Raw genomic sequence first — 22205 nt, forward strand, 5'->3', positions numbered from 1 at the left:
TTTTCATTTACAGTGAGTTTATTGAAAAGGAAAATACAATCTTGCTTGTGCCTTTCAAACTATATCCGGCAGAAAACTGGAATTTGATTATGTGATTGATGGTTTGAAAAGTTAATGTTTGAAACTGTACATGGAGAATAGGTGAAGATCAAGAAATGCATTACCAAATCGAATAAGAGATTGTGTTGCCACTTTACATATAGTCACCATTAACAGCATTGTACTGTTATCAAAATGGATGTTTCCAGAATTACAGTAATAATAATAAAGCCATACATTATTGTCCCCAAATATCCAGGTGTGAAAGTCTTGCATATTGGCTTAAACAAAAGCTCAACATTCTTCGATAAAAGGACGTTTGTAATCAAACTTACACACTGTGCAACTTTTGAGTTAAATACATTACAATAAGGTAGTGTGGTGAGGGTTGATGAAAATAAACATGTGATTGACATGCAGAAACAACAAAAATCCAAACACACCCACTTACTTTATCTTGTTACATCACAAAGCCTCTTGCTGCGAGGCCCAGTACACATCGACTACCTTCAGACATAGACCATGTTAGTATCAAAATGTCATTTTAGGTCTCCACCATGTTGGGGCACTAAACTCAACTCATATGTTTAATTGTGCTGGCTTCTGTGCACCAGCCTCCATACAATCCTGTAAACTCAAAGCTTTGCTAACTGGTGAGATCTTTTATAAACACAGTCATCATTTCCTTCAAAACTGTGTGCCACATTACAAGCACCGTCAGGGGATTTAGCGGGAGCTTAAGTCTTAGTGTCTGGCAGCTGTATGTGGCCTATGGCAAGCAGCATCATATTATCAGTAGAAGACTGCCAGAGGAGGATTGTGAGATCCGACTCTAGCTTTATGTCATCTTCGGCAAAAGGTTTTGATGCAATGCATGCTTCAAGAACATGGGGGGAAAATCCGCATATGTTTGCACTATTTTTTGGAATGGGGTGGACATTCATCTGCAACTCTTACAACGTACTTTAACGCATGTGCAAAACAATCTATATAAATTTTAATTATGACACAGGCCATGGCCAAATTTTATAGGGAATTGTGCCTCCAAGCATTTTGAGTGTTTTGCATATTCAAACACTGGCATTAATTGGATGACAAATATTATGCAAAGAAGCAAGGAAGAAGTATAATAATGATGCAGGGCTTTTTTGCAGTGTACCCCCGTACACTATTGTGAAAGAAAATGATTTGAAAATGCTTTTCATTTAGATTTGTGTTTTACTCTGACATCTACCAAAGCACCAAATTACATTAAAGCATAAAGCAAATGTAGCAATCAAGCTAAAAGAAAAAAGTGACAGGCAAAATTAATTAATTTTAACTACTCACCCCTCATTTTTCATTTGATCTAAATAACCTCAGGGTCCAAATGTGTTCAACATTTTTTTAAGACTTTATCTTTTGTTATTTCATCATTCAAGCAAAGCAATGGGGCTTCAGGGCACATTGTAGACCTAAGTGTATAATCACCTGTCCCATACCCTGTATGAGAATTACTCCATGATGCTCAATATGATCTACACAAAAATATCACTGCCAGGAAATTTATATATATATATATTTATTTATTAAATCACTATTTCCCAGTGTCAGTTTAGCTCAAATGAAAGATGGGTGGTGAATACCATTCAGTGTTATACTTTTATTCCCACTGACTGAACCTCAGACAAAAGAATCCCCATAAAGCACTTTTTTAAAAACATTGTACAGTACAACAAAATGTGCAGAAGGTCAAAAGGAGGTGAAGTGAAATTACAAAGTCACTATACAGTATGTACACTGGAAGTATTAAGAGCTTGGCAAAGTCTATGAACAACTGACTTACTACCAATACAGACTAGTTAAAGCCTGTAACACGAGAAGACATAGTTTACACTTCAGCACATGTAGAAAGGCAATCAGTGAGAAGTGTTTCCGTAATGGAAAACAGGTTCTTATCCACATATTGTCTTAATTAGTGTCACATAATACTCATCATTTTATGAACTGATTCCAACATTTTTGGCTTTAAAAAATATATGCAGATCAGCTTTTCCAATACAAAGGAATTTACCCAACATCTGTGTCACATCATCGCATATCCATAATGAAGATGTCTGAATTTTGTCAGACTACTACAAAGAAGTGTGTGTGTGTTTTTTTTTTTGGGGGGGGATCACCCACATGAAATTATCTCTTTGGATACACCAAATACTTTAAAGGCAAGAAAGGTTCGATGCCCTTGTTAGTGTACTGTATATTATTATACATTTCAGAATTATGTATTTCAAAGCCAACCACAATACATTCAGTTACAAGAAATTTTGTCTTGGTCCAAATAGTGATCCGTATGTTTGGCTGAAATAACTACTTTCACAGCAGCAGAAAGAAAATTAGTACATGACAAAAATGTGTTTCAAAGTGGTGTGAAATTCATGAAAAATAAAAACAGACTGAAAGTCTTTTTGATCGTTGACATTCCATAAACACATTGTAGCACTTTGTCTCAGCTGTGATTTGGTATCATACAGTGTAAAGGTCAAATATTATAAAGACATGAGACTGGAAAGTAATAATAAAAACAGATATACATACCAGAAGGACAAGGTGGATCGTCATCAATTATTAAAAACTGTGTGCAACTTTGATACTACAAAGTACGTTTAACACTGTACATGAAGCTGCTTTTCATAAATAGGAATAAACAATTGAAAATGTAAACCTAAACATCAGTAAGTGATCGTACTAATGTTGAACATCTAGCACAAGCTCAGGTATAGGTGAAAAAAAACTTGGCCTCTTTCAGAGACTTAAGTTGTCATTTAGTTCATTTTTGTACCAGCCGTGCAGCGCTGTAGCTCAATCAGTATTTGTTCAGCAGAAACTGATAAATTAACAGAATTGAAGTTGGGTATACGATTCTAATCCGATACACGTCTTTTTGTTAAATTCAGCGAGTATCTCCTCACGGTCCGCTGGGCTGTTATTTTTAACCTGAATGACACTGATTGGATGTTTACCTTGAACAATTAGGGAATCATTCTCATTAGTACTCAGTGAACTGGTAAGACACACTTAATCTTTTATGAATGTTAAAAATTGGAGTCTTTTGATAAAACAAAAAGAAAAACAATAGCTGAAATATACTGAGGAACAGAACACAATGCATTTGTGACTAGATTACCATTAAAGGTAAACAGATATTAATGCTAATAACATTTATATAAAAACCTTAATACATGGATATTTTATTAATTGAGCTCTGTTGGTGGACTTGTACTAACTGTACAGTGTTAATACAATAGAACAGGTGGTGAGGGGGCATTGGGATACAGTAGAGTTTTTATTATAAAGTACCTTAAAAATACCTTGAAATAATGTTCATATGTAAATAAGCTACAAAATACTTATAAATAAAGATTGTTCAGCAAATATCCACATGTGCAGCTCTGTACCATTAATACAATCTTCAGCAAAAAACTGTATTTAAAGGAGATGAAGGCTGGTCAATCTGTGGAGGCTGCATCAAAGAACTCCAAGCTTTTCCAGTGAATCAAATCAATATTAAGAGATGAGTTAAACTCAAGAGATGTGATTAAAATGTAAACAAGAACATTACCAGCAGAATATAAAGCAAGATACTCAAGTTATGATTATTGCACATAAAGTCAGTAAAATGTTCCCCTTGAGCCAGTGATCGAGACCCTTGGTACAAGAAACTTAAATGATAGTCATCACAAATACAGTAAAGAAAGAAAAGTCAATAACTGATAAGAATAAACGTTTGTTCCATTTCTTTTTTGTAAATATGCACGACTCTGTAAGCTAGAGTGAAACCAGACTCCCAGATACTGTCCAGCAAATTCTTACCGTAACTGTCTTCCAATCTTTCTAAGAATACCCATGAATCACTCAGGCTATTATGTGGAAGAGCAGAGTTCACTCTCAAAAAAAGGCTGATGCTCCCTCTGCTGAATGGTTTTGTAGTTTTTAGGTGCCAAGTTTAAGAGTCGTGCTTGAGTGTAAACAAAGTAACAGCTTCATCTCATCAACCACATTCAACAACCTCATACAACTGTGACTACAGCATCTGGTAAACATGAATTTGGCTGCATTTGCACTGTAGGAGCTTTTTGGGAGATGATGGCAGCTGTATGTGCAACAGACCTCAGAGTTCACAAGTTCATACAATATTGGTACTAAAACCCAATCTTTTTCAAAAACATGGATTTGATTTGACTTGAATCAACCGATGAATTTCTCGCATCCTGTTTAAGTACCTAAAATGCACCGCAAACAAGTAATCACAAGTAATTAATATTTCTGCCAAACAAAGAGTGCAAAAAACCTGCATCAACTAAAATAACCAAAACATGTGGGATGTTTTGGTTATTTTAGTTGATGGTGAATGAAAATGTTCTAAAGCAAAGACATAACTCAATCATAAAATTGGTTTTGATCAATCCCATTTGTTACCACTTATTTTACCACATGAAACTGACACGAGCTACTGTTAAACCTTCATCAGCAGCTTTTCATCTTGTGTCTTTTCTTTCTACTTTTTACTTAGTTTACCCGCCTTCTTTTTTGGCTCGTAGGGTGTCCGTAGAATGCTCGGCGTCTCCTCCATGACGCGCACAAGTAGGTTGTCGATGTAGTCTTCCAGCTCCCTGATGTGGGCGTCTTTCTTTTTCACCACTTCTTTCTGCTTGATAAGTTCCTGCACAACTTCCTCAAAGGACAAGTTGCTATAGGCGGCCGCTCTTTCCTTTGTCATCTCCTGAAAAAGGAAAATAAGTAAATGCTCAATTTAACCCCAGCACATTTTGAGGTTAACACTTAATATTCGCCATATTGTGCATATATTATTTGTGTAGAAGTAGACTAAAATGGTTGAATGATTTTCTATGAAATGTCAGCATCTGATAACAGAGGCAAGAGTAAAGATACCCTTTAAGTTCATTTACACTGCAACAGAGAAAATAGACTAATTAGACGTGTTGGCCTAACATGACATAAACTGTCACGTGTTTATCTCGTGTTCTCTGTTGCTAATAAAGGCTAATTGAGAGTTGTTAAGATGAGACTGTTCTCACGGGATTAAGCACTGGCATGTCAATGAATTCTACGACATATGTTATGATCTAATACTGTGTAACAGTGTTTAGAACGACTCGAGCAGTTTAACGACTCTAATGGGACTTAACTTTGACACTACAGTAAGCAGCCAACATCTTAAGACTGTTGTTCCCCTTTTTTCTTTAGTTTCAAGCATCTAAAAAGCATGAGCTCTCCAACTAGATAAGGTTCAGGCACAAACTCTAACAAGCCTGCCAGAACTTAATAATAAAGATTTCCCAAAAAATGGAAACTTTGTTTTGAGGGGGAAATGCCAGGCTGCATATTTCTGCAATTAAATGTCAGGCTAATAAATACCAAAATAAGGATGCAACCCAAGCCCAGCTTTGCTCTTTGAGGACAACCTATTTGGACAGAGCAGTGTGGTACAGTATGTGCAGATCATATTGCGCGGGTACGAGAGGAGCTGTAATCGTTTTTAATGAGGGACCACTTTATCGCTTCAGTGCTGGGCATCCTCCCCCGAACGGATAGAGCAGCAAAGCCTTCACCCTGTTTAAAATACCACACTTATCAGCTTCCACTCCCATGCACCATTCAAGCCTCTACTGCTGGGTAAAGACAATGCAGAAAGACCTGGAGCGGGACTGCTTACCAGGTATCTTATCGCTCCTAACAGCACAGAGGCTACTGTGGGGCAACACAAACCAAAATGAAATATTTGCCACCGAGATTAAATGTCCAATGTAAGGAGGGTTTCGAGAATGGAGCTCGGTAACCTATTCCTCGCACACAACACACACAAAAAAGGCATCTCACTGAAAGATACTGCACTTAAGCCATCTGACAGGGAATACGAGAACTGACAGCCATATGAAAGTGACTGTTGGTTTCACATACAAGCATGTGTTACGTGCAAATGCTTGCTCTCCCTCCCTCTCTCACACACACACACACACACACACCATTATAATCAGGAGCTTTAGTGGCTGGTGACAAAGGCCTGGAATTGACCATGAATTGGCAAAGTAATGATGACCATTTTTCTGCGATCAGTAGTGAGGAGAAGATTTGGCATTCTCCAGTTGTGTCATTACAGTTTCTAATGAGCTCAGCTTTGAGAATCTAAAAGCTCAGTCCTTTGAAATCTCTCACTGCCCTCCCTCCTCCCTGTGTGTGGTTAATTAGGGCCTTGAAGCAGAGGAAATGGGAGCTGCCATTTCTGCAAGGCACTGCGGCATGCACGGGGAACATGTGTGGATACCGACAGCCCTCAACACCCACAAAGAAAGGTGAGGAAAGCCATTATCAGCATTCTCTCTCTCATTTAGGCATCACTTAAGCAACTGCCCCCACCACTCCCTACAAATGCCACTTTTTTGTGCAACAGTCTTCAAATGTTTTTTTTTCCAAATTGGAAATGTAAAAGAACTTCATCTAAAAAAAAAAACTACAAAACAAAAAAAAAGGTAAAAACAAATAATGTAAGAATCATTAAAAAGAAAAATAAATGACAATTCTATGGCTTTTCTCAACAAAAAACTAATTACAGAATCAGTGCAACACACCACTGTGACTGACCTTACAGACCGAAATTTCACACCACTTCAAATTATGATCAGATCAGACATGATGACCGATGTGTGCAGCTGCTAATTAGCTGAACGGCACACACAAATTTTCAGAGGCCTCAGAGATCACTGGCACCAGCTGCTATGTCATATGAAACTTAAAAGTTCTCAATTAAAAAAATCTGCATGACACTACACAGGAAGTAAGGACACAGTTGCAACTGCTGCTTCTCTTCAGCGTTGCTGTCAGGTAACACTGACAACGTGCAACAATATAACCTGACGAATCATTTAGTTTGACATGGAAGTTTGTGCTGTCTTTCTTACGTCTTTCTTGCCATCGATGTCCTTCCTTTGGCCAAAGGTGATATCTACATTTCTTGACTTTTTATCACTGCAAAGAAATCAAAGAGGAAGTCAGTATTGATATTGGCAGTAATTACAGTAATATTTTTGGTATAATTCTCACCATTCTACTAATACAGAGGCTCAGATGACTATCCCCTGTGCTAATAAAACAAATTTGGATATTATTGGTGACTTTTTTTGCTCAAAATATGGGTAAGTTCATCAGTAAATAATATACTTTAAACCACCTTTGTATTCATGCACCACATTATAAATGACCACTGAGCTACTGCATGACAAAGGCAGCAGTAAAGATGATGGACTAGTGCCTACAGAGATAAGTGGTTAATTGGGTGGTCTATCTCTACAGAGGATCTCATTACTATAGCTCAGAGGGCTCTGTTATCAAGCCCAGGCTCTCTAAAGAGCCACTAATGACACCTTCCATTCTGATAAAACTAGAACTTAGCCACAGTGCTCACCAACTCTTTATGTAACACAGGAAATAGACATAAACGGCTTGGTGGAAATGTTTGTACAACAATTCTTGACAACATAATGAGAGCGAGAAGGGGGTATATCAGATAGTAGATTTCAATCTGTTTCAGGTATGTGAAACTTTATGGGAATGTGGTAACCAATATCCTCTAGTACAGCGGTTGTCCCATGGGGTAGCAAGATCACATTTTGAAATTGTGAGATGATTTATGGAATATGATGAAAAACATGCTGTAGCGATGTGCTACAAATGTGTAAGAACCATTGCTGCGCAGGTGCTTAATGCAGATTTTAGCAATGTGGATGGCAGATACATTAGGGCATGGGGGAAATGGATGTATCAGTGAAACATATTAGCAAGTTAGTCAGGTTTTAAGTCACACGCATATTACAAGACAACTATGAAAAACAAGTTTGAAATGAACTGTTGAATTTGTTCAAATAAACCAGCAAACCAAAACCTTGCAGGAGGCTTGTCTCATAAATATCCATTGCCAGGATATGTACAAATCAAAAGAAAGGCAAATTTAAATATAAATGAGCATTGATTGTATGTTATGTATGTCAAACAGACAGAGGGACATTTATAGAAGTTGCTCCTTCAGAAGGGAGTATCTCTAAAAACGAGCACTCTAAACCCAAGGGGGATAAATGAGCAATTGCACTTGAAGCCATTTTTGTACCATGTTCCGGATTTTATTTGTTCTCAAAGAATAGATATATTTAAGAACTGGACATTTAGTTAATTGAGTTGGATGTGTTGAGGTCTACTGCAGACTGAGTTTAAAATTAGTTATGATTATTTACGTTTTAAAAAGATAGGTAGACCTTTCTACACATTGATGGGTTACAAAGAAATACTGTATTTGCTAAATAATTTTCTGAAAAGGTGGCTCTAATATATTATGTTTTTAATTTATGGTAATCTCTCTTGTAAGTTTCTTCACCCACTAATGGTAATAATGGTATTTTTTAAATCTTGTTTTATATACTTGGTATATGATTATTTATAGATCACGTCAGTGATCAATGGAACTGTTTATAAGGAAACCAGAAACAGCCTCAAACACCACCCTAATGGGGGCAGGATAGTGGAAAATGTTTTGTGAGATGAATAAAAGTATGCTATACTGGAGGTGTGTTTGTTTTAATTTTGATTAACCATACAGAGTAAACAAAAAAGGGATGACCTGGTTTTGTAGTTGGAGATGAACGGGTTAGTGTCTGCTTGTGAGTCTTCACTAAAGGGGTTAGGGGAACGCAGGTCTCCAGAGCTGCCCGAACGCCCCCCGTTGCTGGTCTTGCGGCCTTCCTTCTTTCCCGTGACGCGTTCCAGTAGGCTGACCTTCTCCTTTTTCTCCTTCCGCTCAGCCCGGTCCCACAGCTGCCCATGCTCCCCCTCAAATGGGTTGCGATTGCGTGGGAGCGTGGCATACTTCTGTGGCAGGGTGTCACTGATATCAGTAAAAGGGTCACCGTGTGCCTCACCGTCCTGGTAGCCTGGCACCTCGCTCTGGGAACGCCTGTGTGGGCCGCCTGCACTCCCTGGAAGAGAAACCAAGAGTAGTACATCAACTAATATAATAATAATAATATTATAATAGATTATCCGTGACAGTAATTGGTTATTTTCTAATCATGATCTAATTTTTAATGGCCAATAGCAATCACTGATTTGAGTCATTAGAATGGGTCAATTTTGTACATGAACACTTTAACAGAGCCTGTAAAAATCTCCTTTGTGTTGTGTCTAAGCATTTACTCATGTTACTTTTCAAGTGGGTCTTGTGGCTCTTTCAACTGATACCACACCACAAACGAAACATTTTATTGGGAGAGGTAAGGACAGCATGTTAAATTTTATTTACACCCTCCAAATCTGCAATTGTGTCCCTTCTACCTTCAGAACGTTGGACAGGGTCCATCCCAAATGCCAATGTGAATAATCACAAAGGAGCTTGTAAGAGAAGTCAAAATCATCATAACGTCATTGCCTCAGCTGTGTAGTGTCGGACAGTCAAGGTAGACCGAGCAGCAAGTTGAGTAATGTTTATTAATTTGTTTTTTATTAAAATTTGTATATTTAGAAAACAGTTAGGCCATTGGACCTCTGATCGTTAGCTGATGGCTTGCATTCTCTTGGAAAAAGTATGAATTTTACTGCTTCAGAACAAAATGACCACATCGTACATGTAGGGTCTAAAATGATTGCTGATCAATACTGGACCTGAAAAACTGACATGACCAGATAAAGATTTTGAACCATTATTGAACGATTATTAAAAGACATTTCAGTCTACCCATTCTCAGCCATCCTTTTTCGGCTGCTACACAGGACAGTAAAAGGGAGCAACCGATGGCATTTCAGCTGGGAAAAACAAAATGTTTTCCATCATCATCATTATTAACTTGTTTTGCATTGTTATGCGTTTCCTGATGGCTCTCTGTTGTGTTGTTTTTGTAAAAACTGTGACTATTGTTTGCATTAGCTGCAGCTACAGCACAAAAGGACAGAGGGGGCAAATGGGAGGCTGGTGGAGCTGGAAAGTTCAGGCCAGTTTTACACTGGTTAGCAATACAGATCGATAAAGGTCACAGAAAGATATTATTTACTTAAATATCTATCTGATTTAGCTGTGATTCATCCTGTATATTTCTATATATCCCTATAGCTTTGTGTCTTTTATCGACCTCTACTGATGGGCACTAGAAATTGCAACAGCATCCTATGTTAAGACAAGACACCAAAAACATTGTGTTCAGAGACACCCGCCAAGATGCAAAATAGCATCAACAATAAACAATATAATAATACTGCTCTGTCATTTTAGTGATTGAGAATTAAGCATTTTATCTTTCAAACATAGCTGAAATTTTTGAGACCATCTCTTGCTTGTACAACAGTCCTCCATCCTTGAAAACAAAAAAAACAAATCATACAAAATGAAGCTTTGGTCCTCACCACTCTCTTCTATGGAGTTCATGGAGTCCAGTTTGGGCCGAAAGTGGGTTCCAATGAGATCTGACATGGAATGGGCAGCAGAGAGTTTATGGGTCCCAGCGAGTAGTGGTCTCTTGACCTTTGCTTCAGGCGGAGGTTGTCGTTCTGGAGCGAAGGATTGGCGGTTGGGCTCTGAGTCGGATATGGCAGAGCGAGGCAGGATGGCTGAAGATGTGTCAGAAAAGCCACTGTCGTGTTTGCGACCCTTCATTTTGACCTTAAGTTTGGAAAAAGGCGAGCGGGGCTTTTCCTTCATGGAGAGGTCAAACATGCTGGCTGTCATGTTGTTCCTCATGAACTGGATGCTGACTTGGATGCGGCCACGCTCTTTCCTTTTCTTCCCCGGCTTGGACTCCAAAGCATACCAGCTAAAATGAGAGTGGAGGAAGTTCAAATTCAAGAGAGAATTTATATAAAAAGAGCAGGGTTTATGAAAATCTTCCGTGTTAATTACACATGATTCAACATAATTTAGGAAGACAGGTATACAAAGTCAGAATGTAGTGAAAGTCATTACACTATCAAATAATAAGACAAATGGTGCTGCTCTACCTACTTCTTTGTGGACACCACAAAAAAAGGTTAATTTGAGCAGGCTACTCGAGGAAGCTACACACAAATGCAAGGGCTTAAATCGTTTGAACTTGTGAGAACACAATTTATCATTCAGAGGACAAACATTATTCTATGCAAACTGAACATAAGACATCACCTGCTGCTGAATAATATAGACCATTTCAGGCTGCTTTTGGGCTCCTATTTGTTTAACCTCTGCTTTTTCAGCTGGAGGTAATGGGATTTATGCCTTCACTCTGAGCGAAATACAGTGGCATTTGCACAAATCTGGCCTTTGTTCGGAAATACAACAACAAGCAATTGGAAATTGCAAAGCCACATCGCAGCGCAACCCAACAGTCCACACATGCTAATGAGACATATCCTCTGTTTGTGACAATGTCCTTTAGGAAACCAGCATCAGGATGAACAACTACCAGTCAATGCACTCTTTCTGCTTTTGCCACATTAATCTGGGAAATGTTGCAGGTGTATTCTAAACTATGGTCACATCAATATGTTGACATTCACATTCACCCACCTCCATCATGGTGCAGTTTAATTAATTGTTCAATCTTACAGTTTGTTCTTGGGAAGAAGCCTTAAATGGAATTGACTTAAATGTAACATTTTAAAATCAGATTAAAGGTCAACTTCAAAGCATTTTTGCTTAAGTGCATTTGTTTTCATACTATTACTGATATTTCTTCCAGGAATCAAATTGAGATTTTTAGTATCCCTTGGATTCCAGCATGAAAAAAAATCAGTTATCAGTTCAATCCAAAAATAAATGTTAGTACTGGCTTTTTTTAAAACCGCAGCTGTTGATCGCTATTCTAAACTGTCTACCTCGTGGCTCAGAAGCCCAGACTAAAAGGCCTTTCTGGGTCCGATTCCCAGGCTGCGCGTCAAGCTCAGTCTGATCAGCAGCCACAGCATGCCGCTGCCGTGGGGCCGGGGCTGCACCTCACGTGTGTCTCAAGGCCAAGATAAACCTCACTGTGCTTGGAACTACAATCCTCCCACTCGGGCCCGGACCGCTGGGAAACTCCTCACAATCAACAAACACAGGTGTGTGATAATTATGGGCTGCCTACTCAGATATCAAGACAGGCTTTCCTCCCCAATATGTCAGTTCAAAAACATTGCGGATGGGCCGCGGTGAACACAGACCCACTGTGGAGTGTGGATATAGTATCGAGGGTCCTGGCATCATTGTCAAGTATGCCTGCAGTGTGGGATTAGGCCAACAAGCAACGTTAGCATATCCATTACAGAACCTCTGCTGACAAAGTGCACAGCCTGGAGGTGCATCGCTCAGGCACTTAAAACAAATTAAACCCATGATTATAACATATTGTGATTCTCCCAGCTGATGGGCAACAAGGAAGTGTGCTAATGTATTTCCATGTTGAAATATGCAGTGAGCTAATTAACACCAGATCCAATTGGCTTATTCTGTTCCTGTTTGCTTACGCAGGGTTAAAAACATATGTTGGACTTGTAAGAATCAAAACCCTCAAGTTTATGGTTAAATATAATACTGCCTCTTTAAGCTAAGATGGTACAATATGTTAGTTTAGTTTACTCTACATGTGTTAAGTTATTCTATCTGCTCCAGTTTTTCACACAGTAATTTCACAATGGGACAAACCTTATCCCAGCATGCACTAGGCTTAGGGCAGGTAAACACCCAAGACAAGTCACCCGTTAATAAAAGGGCTGACTCAGACAGACAGACAGACACACAGTTTTGGCCACCGATATCAAACCTGTATGCAATTTACAAACTCCACTTCACCTGACTTGCATTCCTTTTGGGCTGAGGACGTCACTCAGAGCATTCAGACAAAATTAAAACACAAAGAACATGCAAACAGGCCGTTGGTTCTCAAAGCAACCTTTGAAAATCATTGTATGTACAGGAGTGAATAACAAGACACGTCGGGCCGGCTCCACTAGGTTCATTTAGGCCAACTGGTGCTCACCATGTCAGTGATTAAGCTGACAATAATCTCACAACAATGCAAGCCAATTCATTGCTAAGCTTCAAACAATAGATGGTCGATAACATGGAAAAGTTCGATCAATCTGTGGTCACTAACTGAGCACAAGTGTACTACTTCATCTGTGATAGTTGTGTTAGCAACTGAAGAAGAAACCATCTGGGGTTTCTGTTAGACCAGTTCACCTACTGGGCTACACAATTCAATGTCTGCTCTTTAAAACAAAACAGATCTATCTAATAAAATGTATTTTTAAAACAAAGTGCATGAAGTGAATAAAAGGACAATGCAATGGCATTTAAATCATGTGGTGTAAAGGAGTGAGGTCATAAACCTAATTGAGAACAGAGTACAGAATATAACTCACAAAACACAACACACTGCCTTTAGGTGTAACCTAATATGGCAATAGCACTTGTGACAAATAACTTATTTAGCCCATGCTGTAATCCACTTATGACTGGAAAAGTTCTGCAAATATTTTCCACTTCCACTTCCACTCAAAAGTCCATTCTTCTACCAGCAGCACATTGATGCATGACTTTGAGCAGGAGTTGCAAAATACTTGAATGCTATAAAAAGTATCTCACACGATAGAGCTCAAAAGACAACTCAACTCAACTATCCATCCACAATACAACACAAACATCCCAATGCCCACATATCAGTTACTATACAAATTAATCCAGAAGCTCATCAGCTTGGCAACATTTAATGGGTGTAATATTGTAACGTAATGGCATTGCAATGACTCTATCAACAACAGATAGAAGATTAATCGTAGCATACTGGTTGCCCTAAATTTCATGTTTAATATTCACCAATAGACTTGCCTTGATAATCCAAAAGTATCTCCAAACTGCAAAAACATGCGTTTGTGAATAAAATAGAGCAAAACTTTTTGGTTAGACTTTTACAGCAGAAAAGAATTTATCTTCTAATAATGTATTGGTGATATGTATATTTTAATGGGTGTACATGACTGATTGAATTCTGCTTGAATTCATTAGATTAAAACAGCAGTTGATGCTTATATTACATTAAATAAGATCAATGTTAGCCTATAACAAATTCAAATGTATGGCTTGTTGTAAAATGATGTACCCTGAGTTTGGGCTGGACAATAAAACAATAATTATTGCGATATAATTTTTTTTAATAACAATATATCAAATGTTCAATAAATTTTCAAAAAATGTTGATTTTATTCACTTGAATCACACACGAATTAGGACTTAATTCTTTTATTGTTCTTTTGTAGAGGACTGAAAAAAGCTTTTGCTTAATTTTACTCATGCATATTTGTTAAAAAAGATTTTATCATAATTGTTTTGAATGTTCTACTTCAGATTTGTAAAGTGATCCACTGTCACTCAGGAGCAAAAATCAGCCTTCAAACTCGAAAGAAATAACGATTTGATACTTATCGTAATAATTATCAATATCGAAAGATACAAACATTTTTATCGTTATAACATTTTTGGCCATATCGTCCAGCCCTACCCTGAGGTGAGATCTTGGACTTTAATGCTAGTATGATACTTACTCAGTTTTCTTCCGCTCCTTGTTATCAAAGATTTCATTGAGGTTGATGGACTTCTGACCCAGGAATTTGTCCATCCCAACCAAGGACCGATGCATCACTATAAGGCAGAGTTCATATACTTCTGGGTTGCCCTCCAAAAGTAAACCAGGTAATTCAAAGGAGGCTTCTTCTCTCCAGACAGGGTTAAGTGTCTTCTCTGCCACTGATGTTGAGTACTTTTCTTTGCCCAGCTGGATGATAGTGTAGGCATCATTGGTGCCATTCTTGCCCTTGGGCTGTAAACCAGTTGCTTGAAGAACAGTGGCTTGGACATGGGTTGGAAACCACTTTTGAGACTGCTCACCCAGTGACATCGTCAGCACTGGTTATCAACTGAAAGCCATTCAAAACAAACTAAATGATAGTGTATGTAGTTAGTTGTTTTAGTGAGAGTGATGCGCAAAAAGCAACAAACATGATTCACTATAGTTTGTTGTACATGTCAGTGTGGTTTATGTGCCTACAGTAGCAATCATTAAAAGTAGTGACAAGTCCGACAAACTCAGCAAGCCTCATCTTCTGTCAAATCACAGATGTCCAAGCCACTGGTGAGTCATCTGAAAACACACAGAAATAAACAGAGCAGCATCAGTATCTTTCCCAGAACCATGACATGACTCATGTGGGAACATATATTTTGCCAGCTTTGATGGCAGTCACTTGCAACAACATGTGATTTTGTTAGTTATTACAGAAAACATTAAGACCACACTGTACAGTATCTATAAACATCTCTCCCTAAATTGGAGCCCGAAATTGATGATCTCATCCAGTGACACATTTTGGTGTTGGTCCATTGTCAATTTATTACTGACTGACTCAGTGGGATGACCGCATGATTGTTTCATATATTACTTCGAAATTAATCATTATAATAACAAAATGCACCTATTTTCAAGTAAAAATACCATGGGTGGTGTCAAAGTGTATTTTTTTTTGTCACTGCCTAACGTTATATTTATCTCCAGGTTTTATCTCCAGATAACTCATTTGTAAGTCCGTGTCTCTGTTGTTAAACTTGAATAAAGACTAGGTTTAATTCACAAATGTACAAGAAACGTAGCTGTAACGTTAGTTATGTTACAGGACTGACAAAACCATGTGAAGTATATTAGAGTGAAATTTACCTTAATCATCTAAGCACCTTTAAAGCGAACGGCTATTTAAGTTAAACGACTGCTAAGGTCTAACGTTACTCATGCGTCTAAGCACCTTTAAACACTACGAGGCAACATTAACTTACGACGTTTACACGAAGCTTTGCTGTTGTTACATTCTGTTTCAGGATAACGTTAGCCATATGTGGCTAGCTACTGAGCTAGCAAACACACAGAGCTGCTTACCTCGGTTTCATTTTCATCGACACTAGAAGGACATTCAGCACTTCAGCTAAGCAGAGACTGCCTTCACAAATACATTCATGTTGTGGTTTCTGAGGCAAATGCCAGCTAATGTTAGTTCCTGCTGCTGCAGCTGTTGCTGTTAGTTGCTAATCACTGCTGACGGCCAGCGACGATCTTTACTTCCTAGTCTGACGTCACTTCCACCTCACCCCGGTGAAAGTTCAAGCATAAAAAAACCCAAAAAAGTGCGGCACGCGCTACAAACTGTGGCTACAAAGGTTATAAACTGTAGAGAAGAAATCTAAACAATTAAGAAGAAAATAAACACGGAAAAAAGAACAACAAATGATGTATTCCATTGTCGGTGCTGATTTGTGGGTGTAATGCACAGGTAAGCAGTAGCCTAATGAGAGGCTATATAAATGATTTTAGTTGACACGCTCCTCTGCAAGATATGCTCGGGGTGCACTTTATTTGAGAGAGGTAAATCACACAAACATGGGAAGTGCTTTTGTCTCATGAGTGGGACAAGGAGGTGCAGATAAGGGGTTCACTTGAATGAACACAGACATGCTTGTCACCCCACTTGACAAGTGCATCTTAACCAAACACACCTGCCTATGTTGGTTTTATCATTCTGCCACAACCAGTGCAGTGTGTACACACTGCTGGCCGGAGGCTCCGGCTGGGCCATCCATCAAACTGAGATTACTGCACTTATCTAGAGTACATCTCGGAATGAAATGTTAGGGCGTAGTGAAATATTAGGCTGTACAAAAATGTGAGTCAGATAATATTTAATATGTTTGAGGATCTCACCCTCATGTTTTGCATTAACTGTTGGTATAAACATTAGGTGAATTATTGCAGTACAATGTCACCTTGTAACTAGAAAATATGTGGAAAAATGTAGGTTATGTGTATCAGAGTTAGTGTTTAATTTTTGCTTTTAACCAGTATTTAACCAAATAAATAATGAATACATACAGCATGTTTGGAAATTTTTCTAACCATGTGTCTTATCCTGCATACAGGGTCACGGGGGGCAGGAGCCAATCCCAGCTGACATCGGGCGAAAGAAGGGGTACACCCTGGACAGGTCCATCTAAGGTCCATCGCAGGGCTGTTTATATTTCATCACATGCAAATGCAATGGATATTAATCTCCCTAAATATTCAGTTTTTATCTACTGTATTTTATTTCCCCATAAACAGCAATAAGCTTGAAAAACCCACACTGTCTGACAGTATTATATATTTTAATATATATTCTCTTCACCAGCTTGTTCCAACTCTTCATTTAAGCTATAGGATGTACATAAATGGAAACATTCAAATATAAGGTTCAATGTTTTTATGGCTGCTCCATTTAACTTAATAGAGATATTCTAGACATCTTGTGCCTCATTTTATATACTTTCCCCCCAAAATCATAAAATCAAATCAAATTATATATGGTATCTTTGGAAAGAAGAATTTAGGCTTGTGCAATATGAAGATATAAACTGTAAGATAATACAAATGTGTCAACCGTGTTAGCTATCCCTTTCCCTCTGAGTCTAGGTCATTGTGGGCAATGTTGTGAATCTGTTAGATTTTTATATATTTTACGCACCTGAAGATTTTTCAATTGTTTAATTCACTTGATTTGATAAAACAGTTTCTCAATTTTGTTTTTCAAATAAGTCACTATAAAAAGGGACATAGGAATTTATTTAAATTTGGGTGGCTAGCAGGGACAAAGTTTCAACACAAACAAACTCCTAAAGACTGTAAATGTAAGTCCGCTGACCTTTGTTTACAGTCCCAGTCTAACAATGGAATATACGTTAACTGTTTTAGGTATTCACACTATGCAGCTCCTGGTTGACATTCAAGTGTTTGTGATTTATCCAGTCCCATCACTGCTCACATTCCTTTTCAGGAATATTTTATTATCTGTTGTGGTTAGCAGTGTCAGGTTGAGCTACATGAAATAACGGCCAGAGGCATGCGTATACACCACCAGGGTCATGACACTCTTCCTTAATTTGACAATAAGTCAAACACTTTCATATATTACCCTTTATAGGAACATAATACCACAGTACTACTCCTTTTGTGAGATAAAACATGAAAGACACTGCATTCCAACATCACCTGTGTCCTTTTATTACTCTCCTCTAGAAGAGAATAAATTGGTGTATTTAAAAACAAAACATTGCGCTATAAATTAGAGAGTAGTAACGTAAGGACTCGGCCTACATTCTGAGGGAACAACGCTGAAGGTCATAAACTGTCCAACATGTAAGTGAACCTGCCTGCATGGCCGGGTCCACATGTTGAACCATATTAGCCGTGGCCCCTAACGGCTGCCATCCACTCTGTGCACATGGTTCTGGTTTAGGCCTCTTTCTTCAACACTATATAGGTTGTATTACATTTATTAAACACTCTAAAAAATCTCTGGCTGCAAGATTGTCCATCTGTTGAGGACAAGAGAAAATATATGAAAGAAGCGTGAGGCGCGGCGGGGAGAGGTGAAACAGTTGTGATGTCAGTGCTGGTCTTAATGTGGTGCAGGTCTAAGTTCTGGACGGATGACTGATTTAAAAGGTATAGCTTTTAGCCGAGTGAACAGTTAGATCACAGATGAATTTTAATAAAAAAAGACGGAGAAAGGCACACAAATCACCTCTGCTTTGCTCTCAGGAATGTTTTTGTGCACGGCTTTGATATATAGGTGCAGATGTGCGACTGCAGTTTGACGAGCAGAGCTAAAAAGGGCTGCTGAGCTGGGGCAACATTTCAGCCCAGTGACTCCAAAAAGGCCTTGATTTCTAACTCATAACCTCAAGAAGAGCAAGTGAAACTAACACCAGAAAAACTACAACGTCCACAACTCACCGGTTAATGAGCTCTTTGTGTGCTTGACTAATATCTAAGGGAAATCTAAAGCTGGTGAAGTCAGATATTGTCAATATTGTCATAAAAAAAGAAATCAAAAATCCCACTAATTATGAATTTTACCATCCAATAGGCACAGGCTCAATGATTGTTGTGTCTGTTTTCATCAGTGGCAGAGGGCATAGGGCTCCGCTAAAGCTGTCCCCTATTCTGTTTGTGATTTTCTTGGACAGAGGCTGCAGCTGAGGGCTGAATGTTTAGTGTCAGGACTGTATTTTTGCTGGTGATGTAGTTTTGTTGGGCTACTACAGCCCAAGCCCAGCATATAGGATTACGAAGTGATAGCACCTGAGACTATAGTCTACTGGAAACTTGATTGCCTCCTTGGTTATGAAAAAGTTGTTACCGCAAGTGAGGGAATAAGAGAGTCTCAGAGTTGATCTTGTTTATCAGTGAGGCTAAAATGGTAATTAGCAATTATGCAGGAGATGTGGAGCTCCAACCCTCATCTAAGGTCTGAGGCTCTGGGTAATGAATGAAAGAATAAGATCACAGATACAAGCGGCCGAGATGAGCTTGGTTTCACAGGATGCCTAAGCTCACTCTTAAGGATGGGGTGAAGGAGCTCTGAATAGAACCCCTGCCCCTTTACACTTAATTTCTACTACTGTGGAGTGTTTAACTATGGATGTGATGCATGTTAGAATTATAAGAACTGGAATTTAACAAAAGCTTTCCAGATTAGAAGCAGTTATACTTCAGTGATACTTTTAAGACAGCATTAATAACAGTGAGAGTTTGTATCAGCATAGAGTTTCACTTTTACACAATGCTTAGATGCTTTTCGGTTTACCTGAAACAAAGTGCTTACTGTATAGCTATGTTTGAGGTCTAAACTCTTCATATCTGTCTGTAGTTCCTGATTATTTCTTCATATAAAACTGAAATGTTATCTGTAACTACAGCACACTGAGCACTCATTAATTCAGATAGGGAATGATACATGGTTAAACTCTTAAGAGACAAATGCATATATTTTAGTTAGTTAGCCAGTTTTAGTGTTCATTGTGTCATGCATATACTGGCCCACTTCTAAGACACCAGACATAACTTCTAACATATAACATTACTTTGCAAACAAAGAACTTCATCTTCCGTCAAATAAAATCACTCACAACAAACACAGCTCAAGTGTTTTATAACCATCCATCTATCCTGTTTATCACAAATGGATGTCAGTTTTATCATGATCATGAAATAGACTTAGTCTTCGGTCTCACAAAGCAAACCAAGCCTTTTTCTGCAGGGGTACTGTTGAACCTGCCTCTTTCTATAGCTACTGTACCTGAATGATCTTTTACTTTCAAATTTATGCTCTACGCTGTAGTTGTGTTTACCAAAAATCAACAGACCATCTTTCCTATCTTACTGCTGTCATAACATATGCTGCACTTTGTGGCAATAACATTGTGTCATATTTTAATTGTGATGTTGCAGGTTTTAATAAATTGCCTCAATATTTCTGACCATAATTATGTAAAAATTTTGCGGAGAAAACATTTAAGGTTAAGCATGACTTTTTTAAAACGCTACTCTTATAGTCTATGAATACAAGAAAAGAAATACAGATAGTAGCCTTACTGTGTGCCTGCAGGCCCCTAAATTAGTGCATTCTTACATGCACAGTTTAATGTCAGCAGCACACTCAGGTCATGTTTAGCGGGGCACGGGAACAGGTGTCCGTCCTGCACCAGCATGAAAAGACTCTACTCGGGCCAGAGGAAGCACCCACATGTGTATGCCCTGCAGTAAGCCCTGTACAGGATGAAATAATTCATCAGAACTATTCAGAAGAGACATTGTGAGGCAAAGTTCAGAGGCATGCTAATGACAAGAGCATGTTCGCAGAGAAAAGGAAAACTGTCAGCTCTGAATGAATTGGGAGCGGCAGAAAAGAGGTTAGGCCATTTCAAACTCCTGATATCTTGTATAATCCATGTAGAGGGCTTGCAAATATCCAAAAGAAATTGGTGATTTTGTAGCACATGGTTCATGCATTATGTTGGCACTCTTGGCTTTTGTGGATTTCTTTAGTCCAGTTCTACTACAGCACAGCCTGTTGGATATGTTGTCGCTTATTTGCAATCCTCGTAAATGTTTTTTATCAGTTGAAAATATAACATATGGATTACTTTATTTTGTAAAATCCTGCAGCTGAAGACAGAAGTGGAATTATTTAAATAATTTAAAGTAATGAATGTAGAGCATGCTCTAAATGAGTCTCTACAGATTACTACTTATCTAAGACTGGAAGGATGTATAGTGTACTGGTATTTGCATAACCAATAGGATAAATGTGTACATGTCTTAACTGTTAACAAGCAGTGAGACATTTAAATGTAAAACAAACATTGCATTTGGAGAGACTGCACATCAAAAAAATATAAAGTAGTGTTACCTTAGCCCTACAGAAAAAATGAGTGGGATGTATCATTACATTTACCAGTCTTCAAAGCTAGAAGCAGAATGGAATCAGCTTATTACCAGTTTCTACAAGGATAAACGTCCCACACAGCTACTCAGTCTGCACAATTTTATAGCAATTTCCCTATATTAAGTATCAAATCAACATTTTATTCTACACACATATGCACATTTAACACAAAGTAGAAAAGTCAGACCTGCGTGTAGGTGAGATGAAACTTTAATGATTCTTGTAGGGACACTGGGACAGTGGAGCTGAAAACTGAAACCACACAATTAATGACAAATCTGCAAATTCTACTCAGATTTAATATGTGCCATCTTAACTGGTTAGAAATTGCATTACCAATTTAACAGATATGGTAGTTTATGTCAAATGTATTTGCAACCTATTACATTATTGCATGTGACTATTTGGGGGGCTAACCTAAATGGGTTAAGTAACAAATTTGTTGAATATTGAACAGAATCTGTAGCAAGAGTAGTGAAAACAAATTCAGGTCTCACAGTTCATGAGCCAACAGGTGCAGTGCTTTCTGTCACTAGTGAACGGAGGTCTTTCCACCAAAAATCACTGAAATCTGTAAGGCAGTTTTTGAGATATCCTGCTAACAAAATAACAAACAGGAATGAAAGTGTGTTTCATGTTTGTATTGAAAACCAGAAACCATCTATTCACCTTATCAACTAAATTCAGTACAGATGTGGATAGCGCACCTACAGTATACTGAAGATTTAGAAACCTGCATTAATTAATGAGTACAGTTTTTAACAAAATCTGGTACAAAATGAATGTACCACTTTAAAAGAGAAGTGGCAATGGTTTCTGTT

At 38.2% G+C, this 22205-nt stretch overlaps 1 protein-coding gene across 2 annotated transcripts; it reads right to left on the bottom strand.

Moving 5' to 3' along the window:
• LOC119917193 (rab11 family-interacting protein 2) lies at positions 1-16190 on the bottom strand. Of its 2 annotated transcripts, XM_038737350.1 has the most exons (6): positions 16005-16190; positions 14623-15218; positions 10477-10883; positions 8705-9059; positions 6996-7062; positions 1-4798 (listed from the first exon to the last, which is right to left on the bottom strand). In XM_038737350.1, the coding sequence occupies exons 2-6, from the start codon at positions 14973-14975 to the stop codon at positions 4574-4576; spliced, it is 1407 nt and encodes a 468-aa protein (XP_038593278.1). In that variant the 5' UTR covers positions 14976-15218; positions 16005-16190; the 3' UTR covers positions 1-4573. The 2 variants fall into 2 exon arrangements, with proteins under 2 accessions (XP_038593278.1, XP_038593279.1); XM_038737351.1 differs by lacking the exon at positions 16005-16190 and having other exon boundaries at positions 8705-9050; positions 14623-14975.
• Positions 16191-22205: the final 6015 nt, after the last annotated feature.

The sequence above is a fragment of the Micropterus salmoides genome, unplaced genomic scaffold, assembly GCF_014851395.1.
Source record: "Micropterus salmoides isolate LMB-PRFRI ecotype aquatic unplaced genomic scaffold, ASM1485139v1 Ms_hic_scaffold_22, whole genome shotgun sequence".
NCBI classification, from domain to species: Eukaryota; Metazoa; Chordata; class Actinopteri; order Centrarchiformes; family Centrarchidae; genus Micropterus; species Micropterus salmoides.

What these genes read in the sequence shown, in the direction of transcription:
- LOC119917193 (XM_038737350.1), bottom strand. Translation starts at nt 14,975, where the DNA reads ATGTCACTGGGTGAGCAGTCTCAAAAGTGGTTTCCAACCCATGTCCAA. An exon ending in AAGGAGCGGAAGAAAACTGA is followed by an intron (nt 10,884 to 14,622) that starts GTAAGTATCATA and finishes CTCTCATTTTAG; the next exon opens with CTGGTATGCTTTGGAGTCCA. An exon ending in ATCTCCAACTACAAAACCAG is followed by an intron (nt 7,063 to 8,704) that starts GTCATCCCTTTT and finishes ATTTCTTTGCAG; the next exon opens with TGATAAAAAGTCAAGAAATG.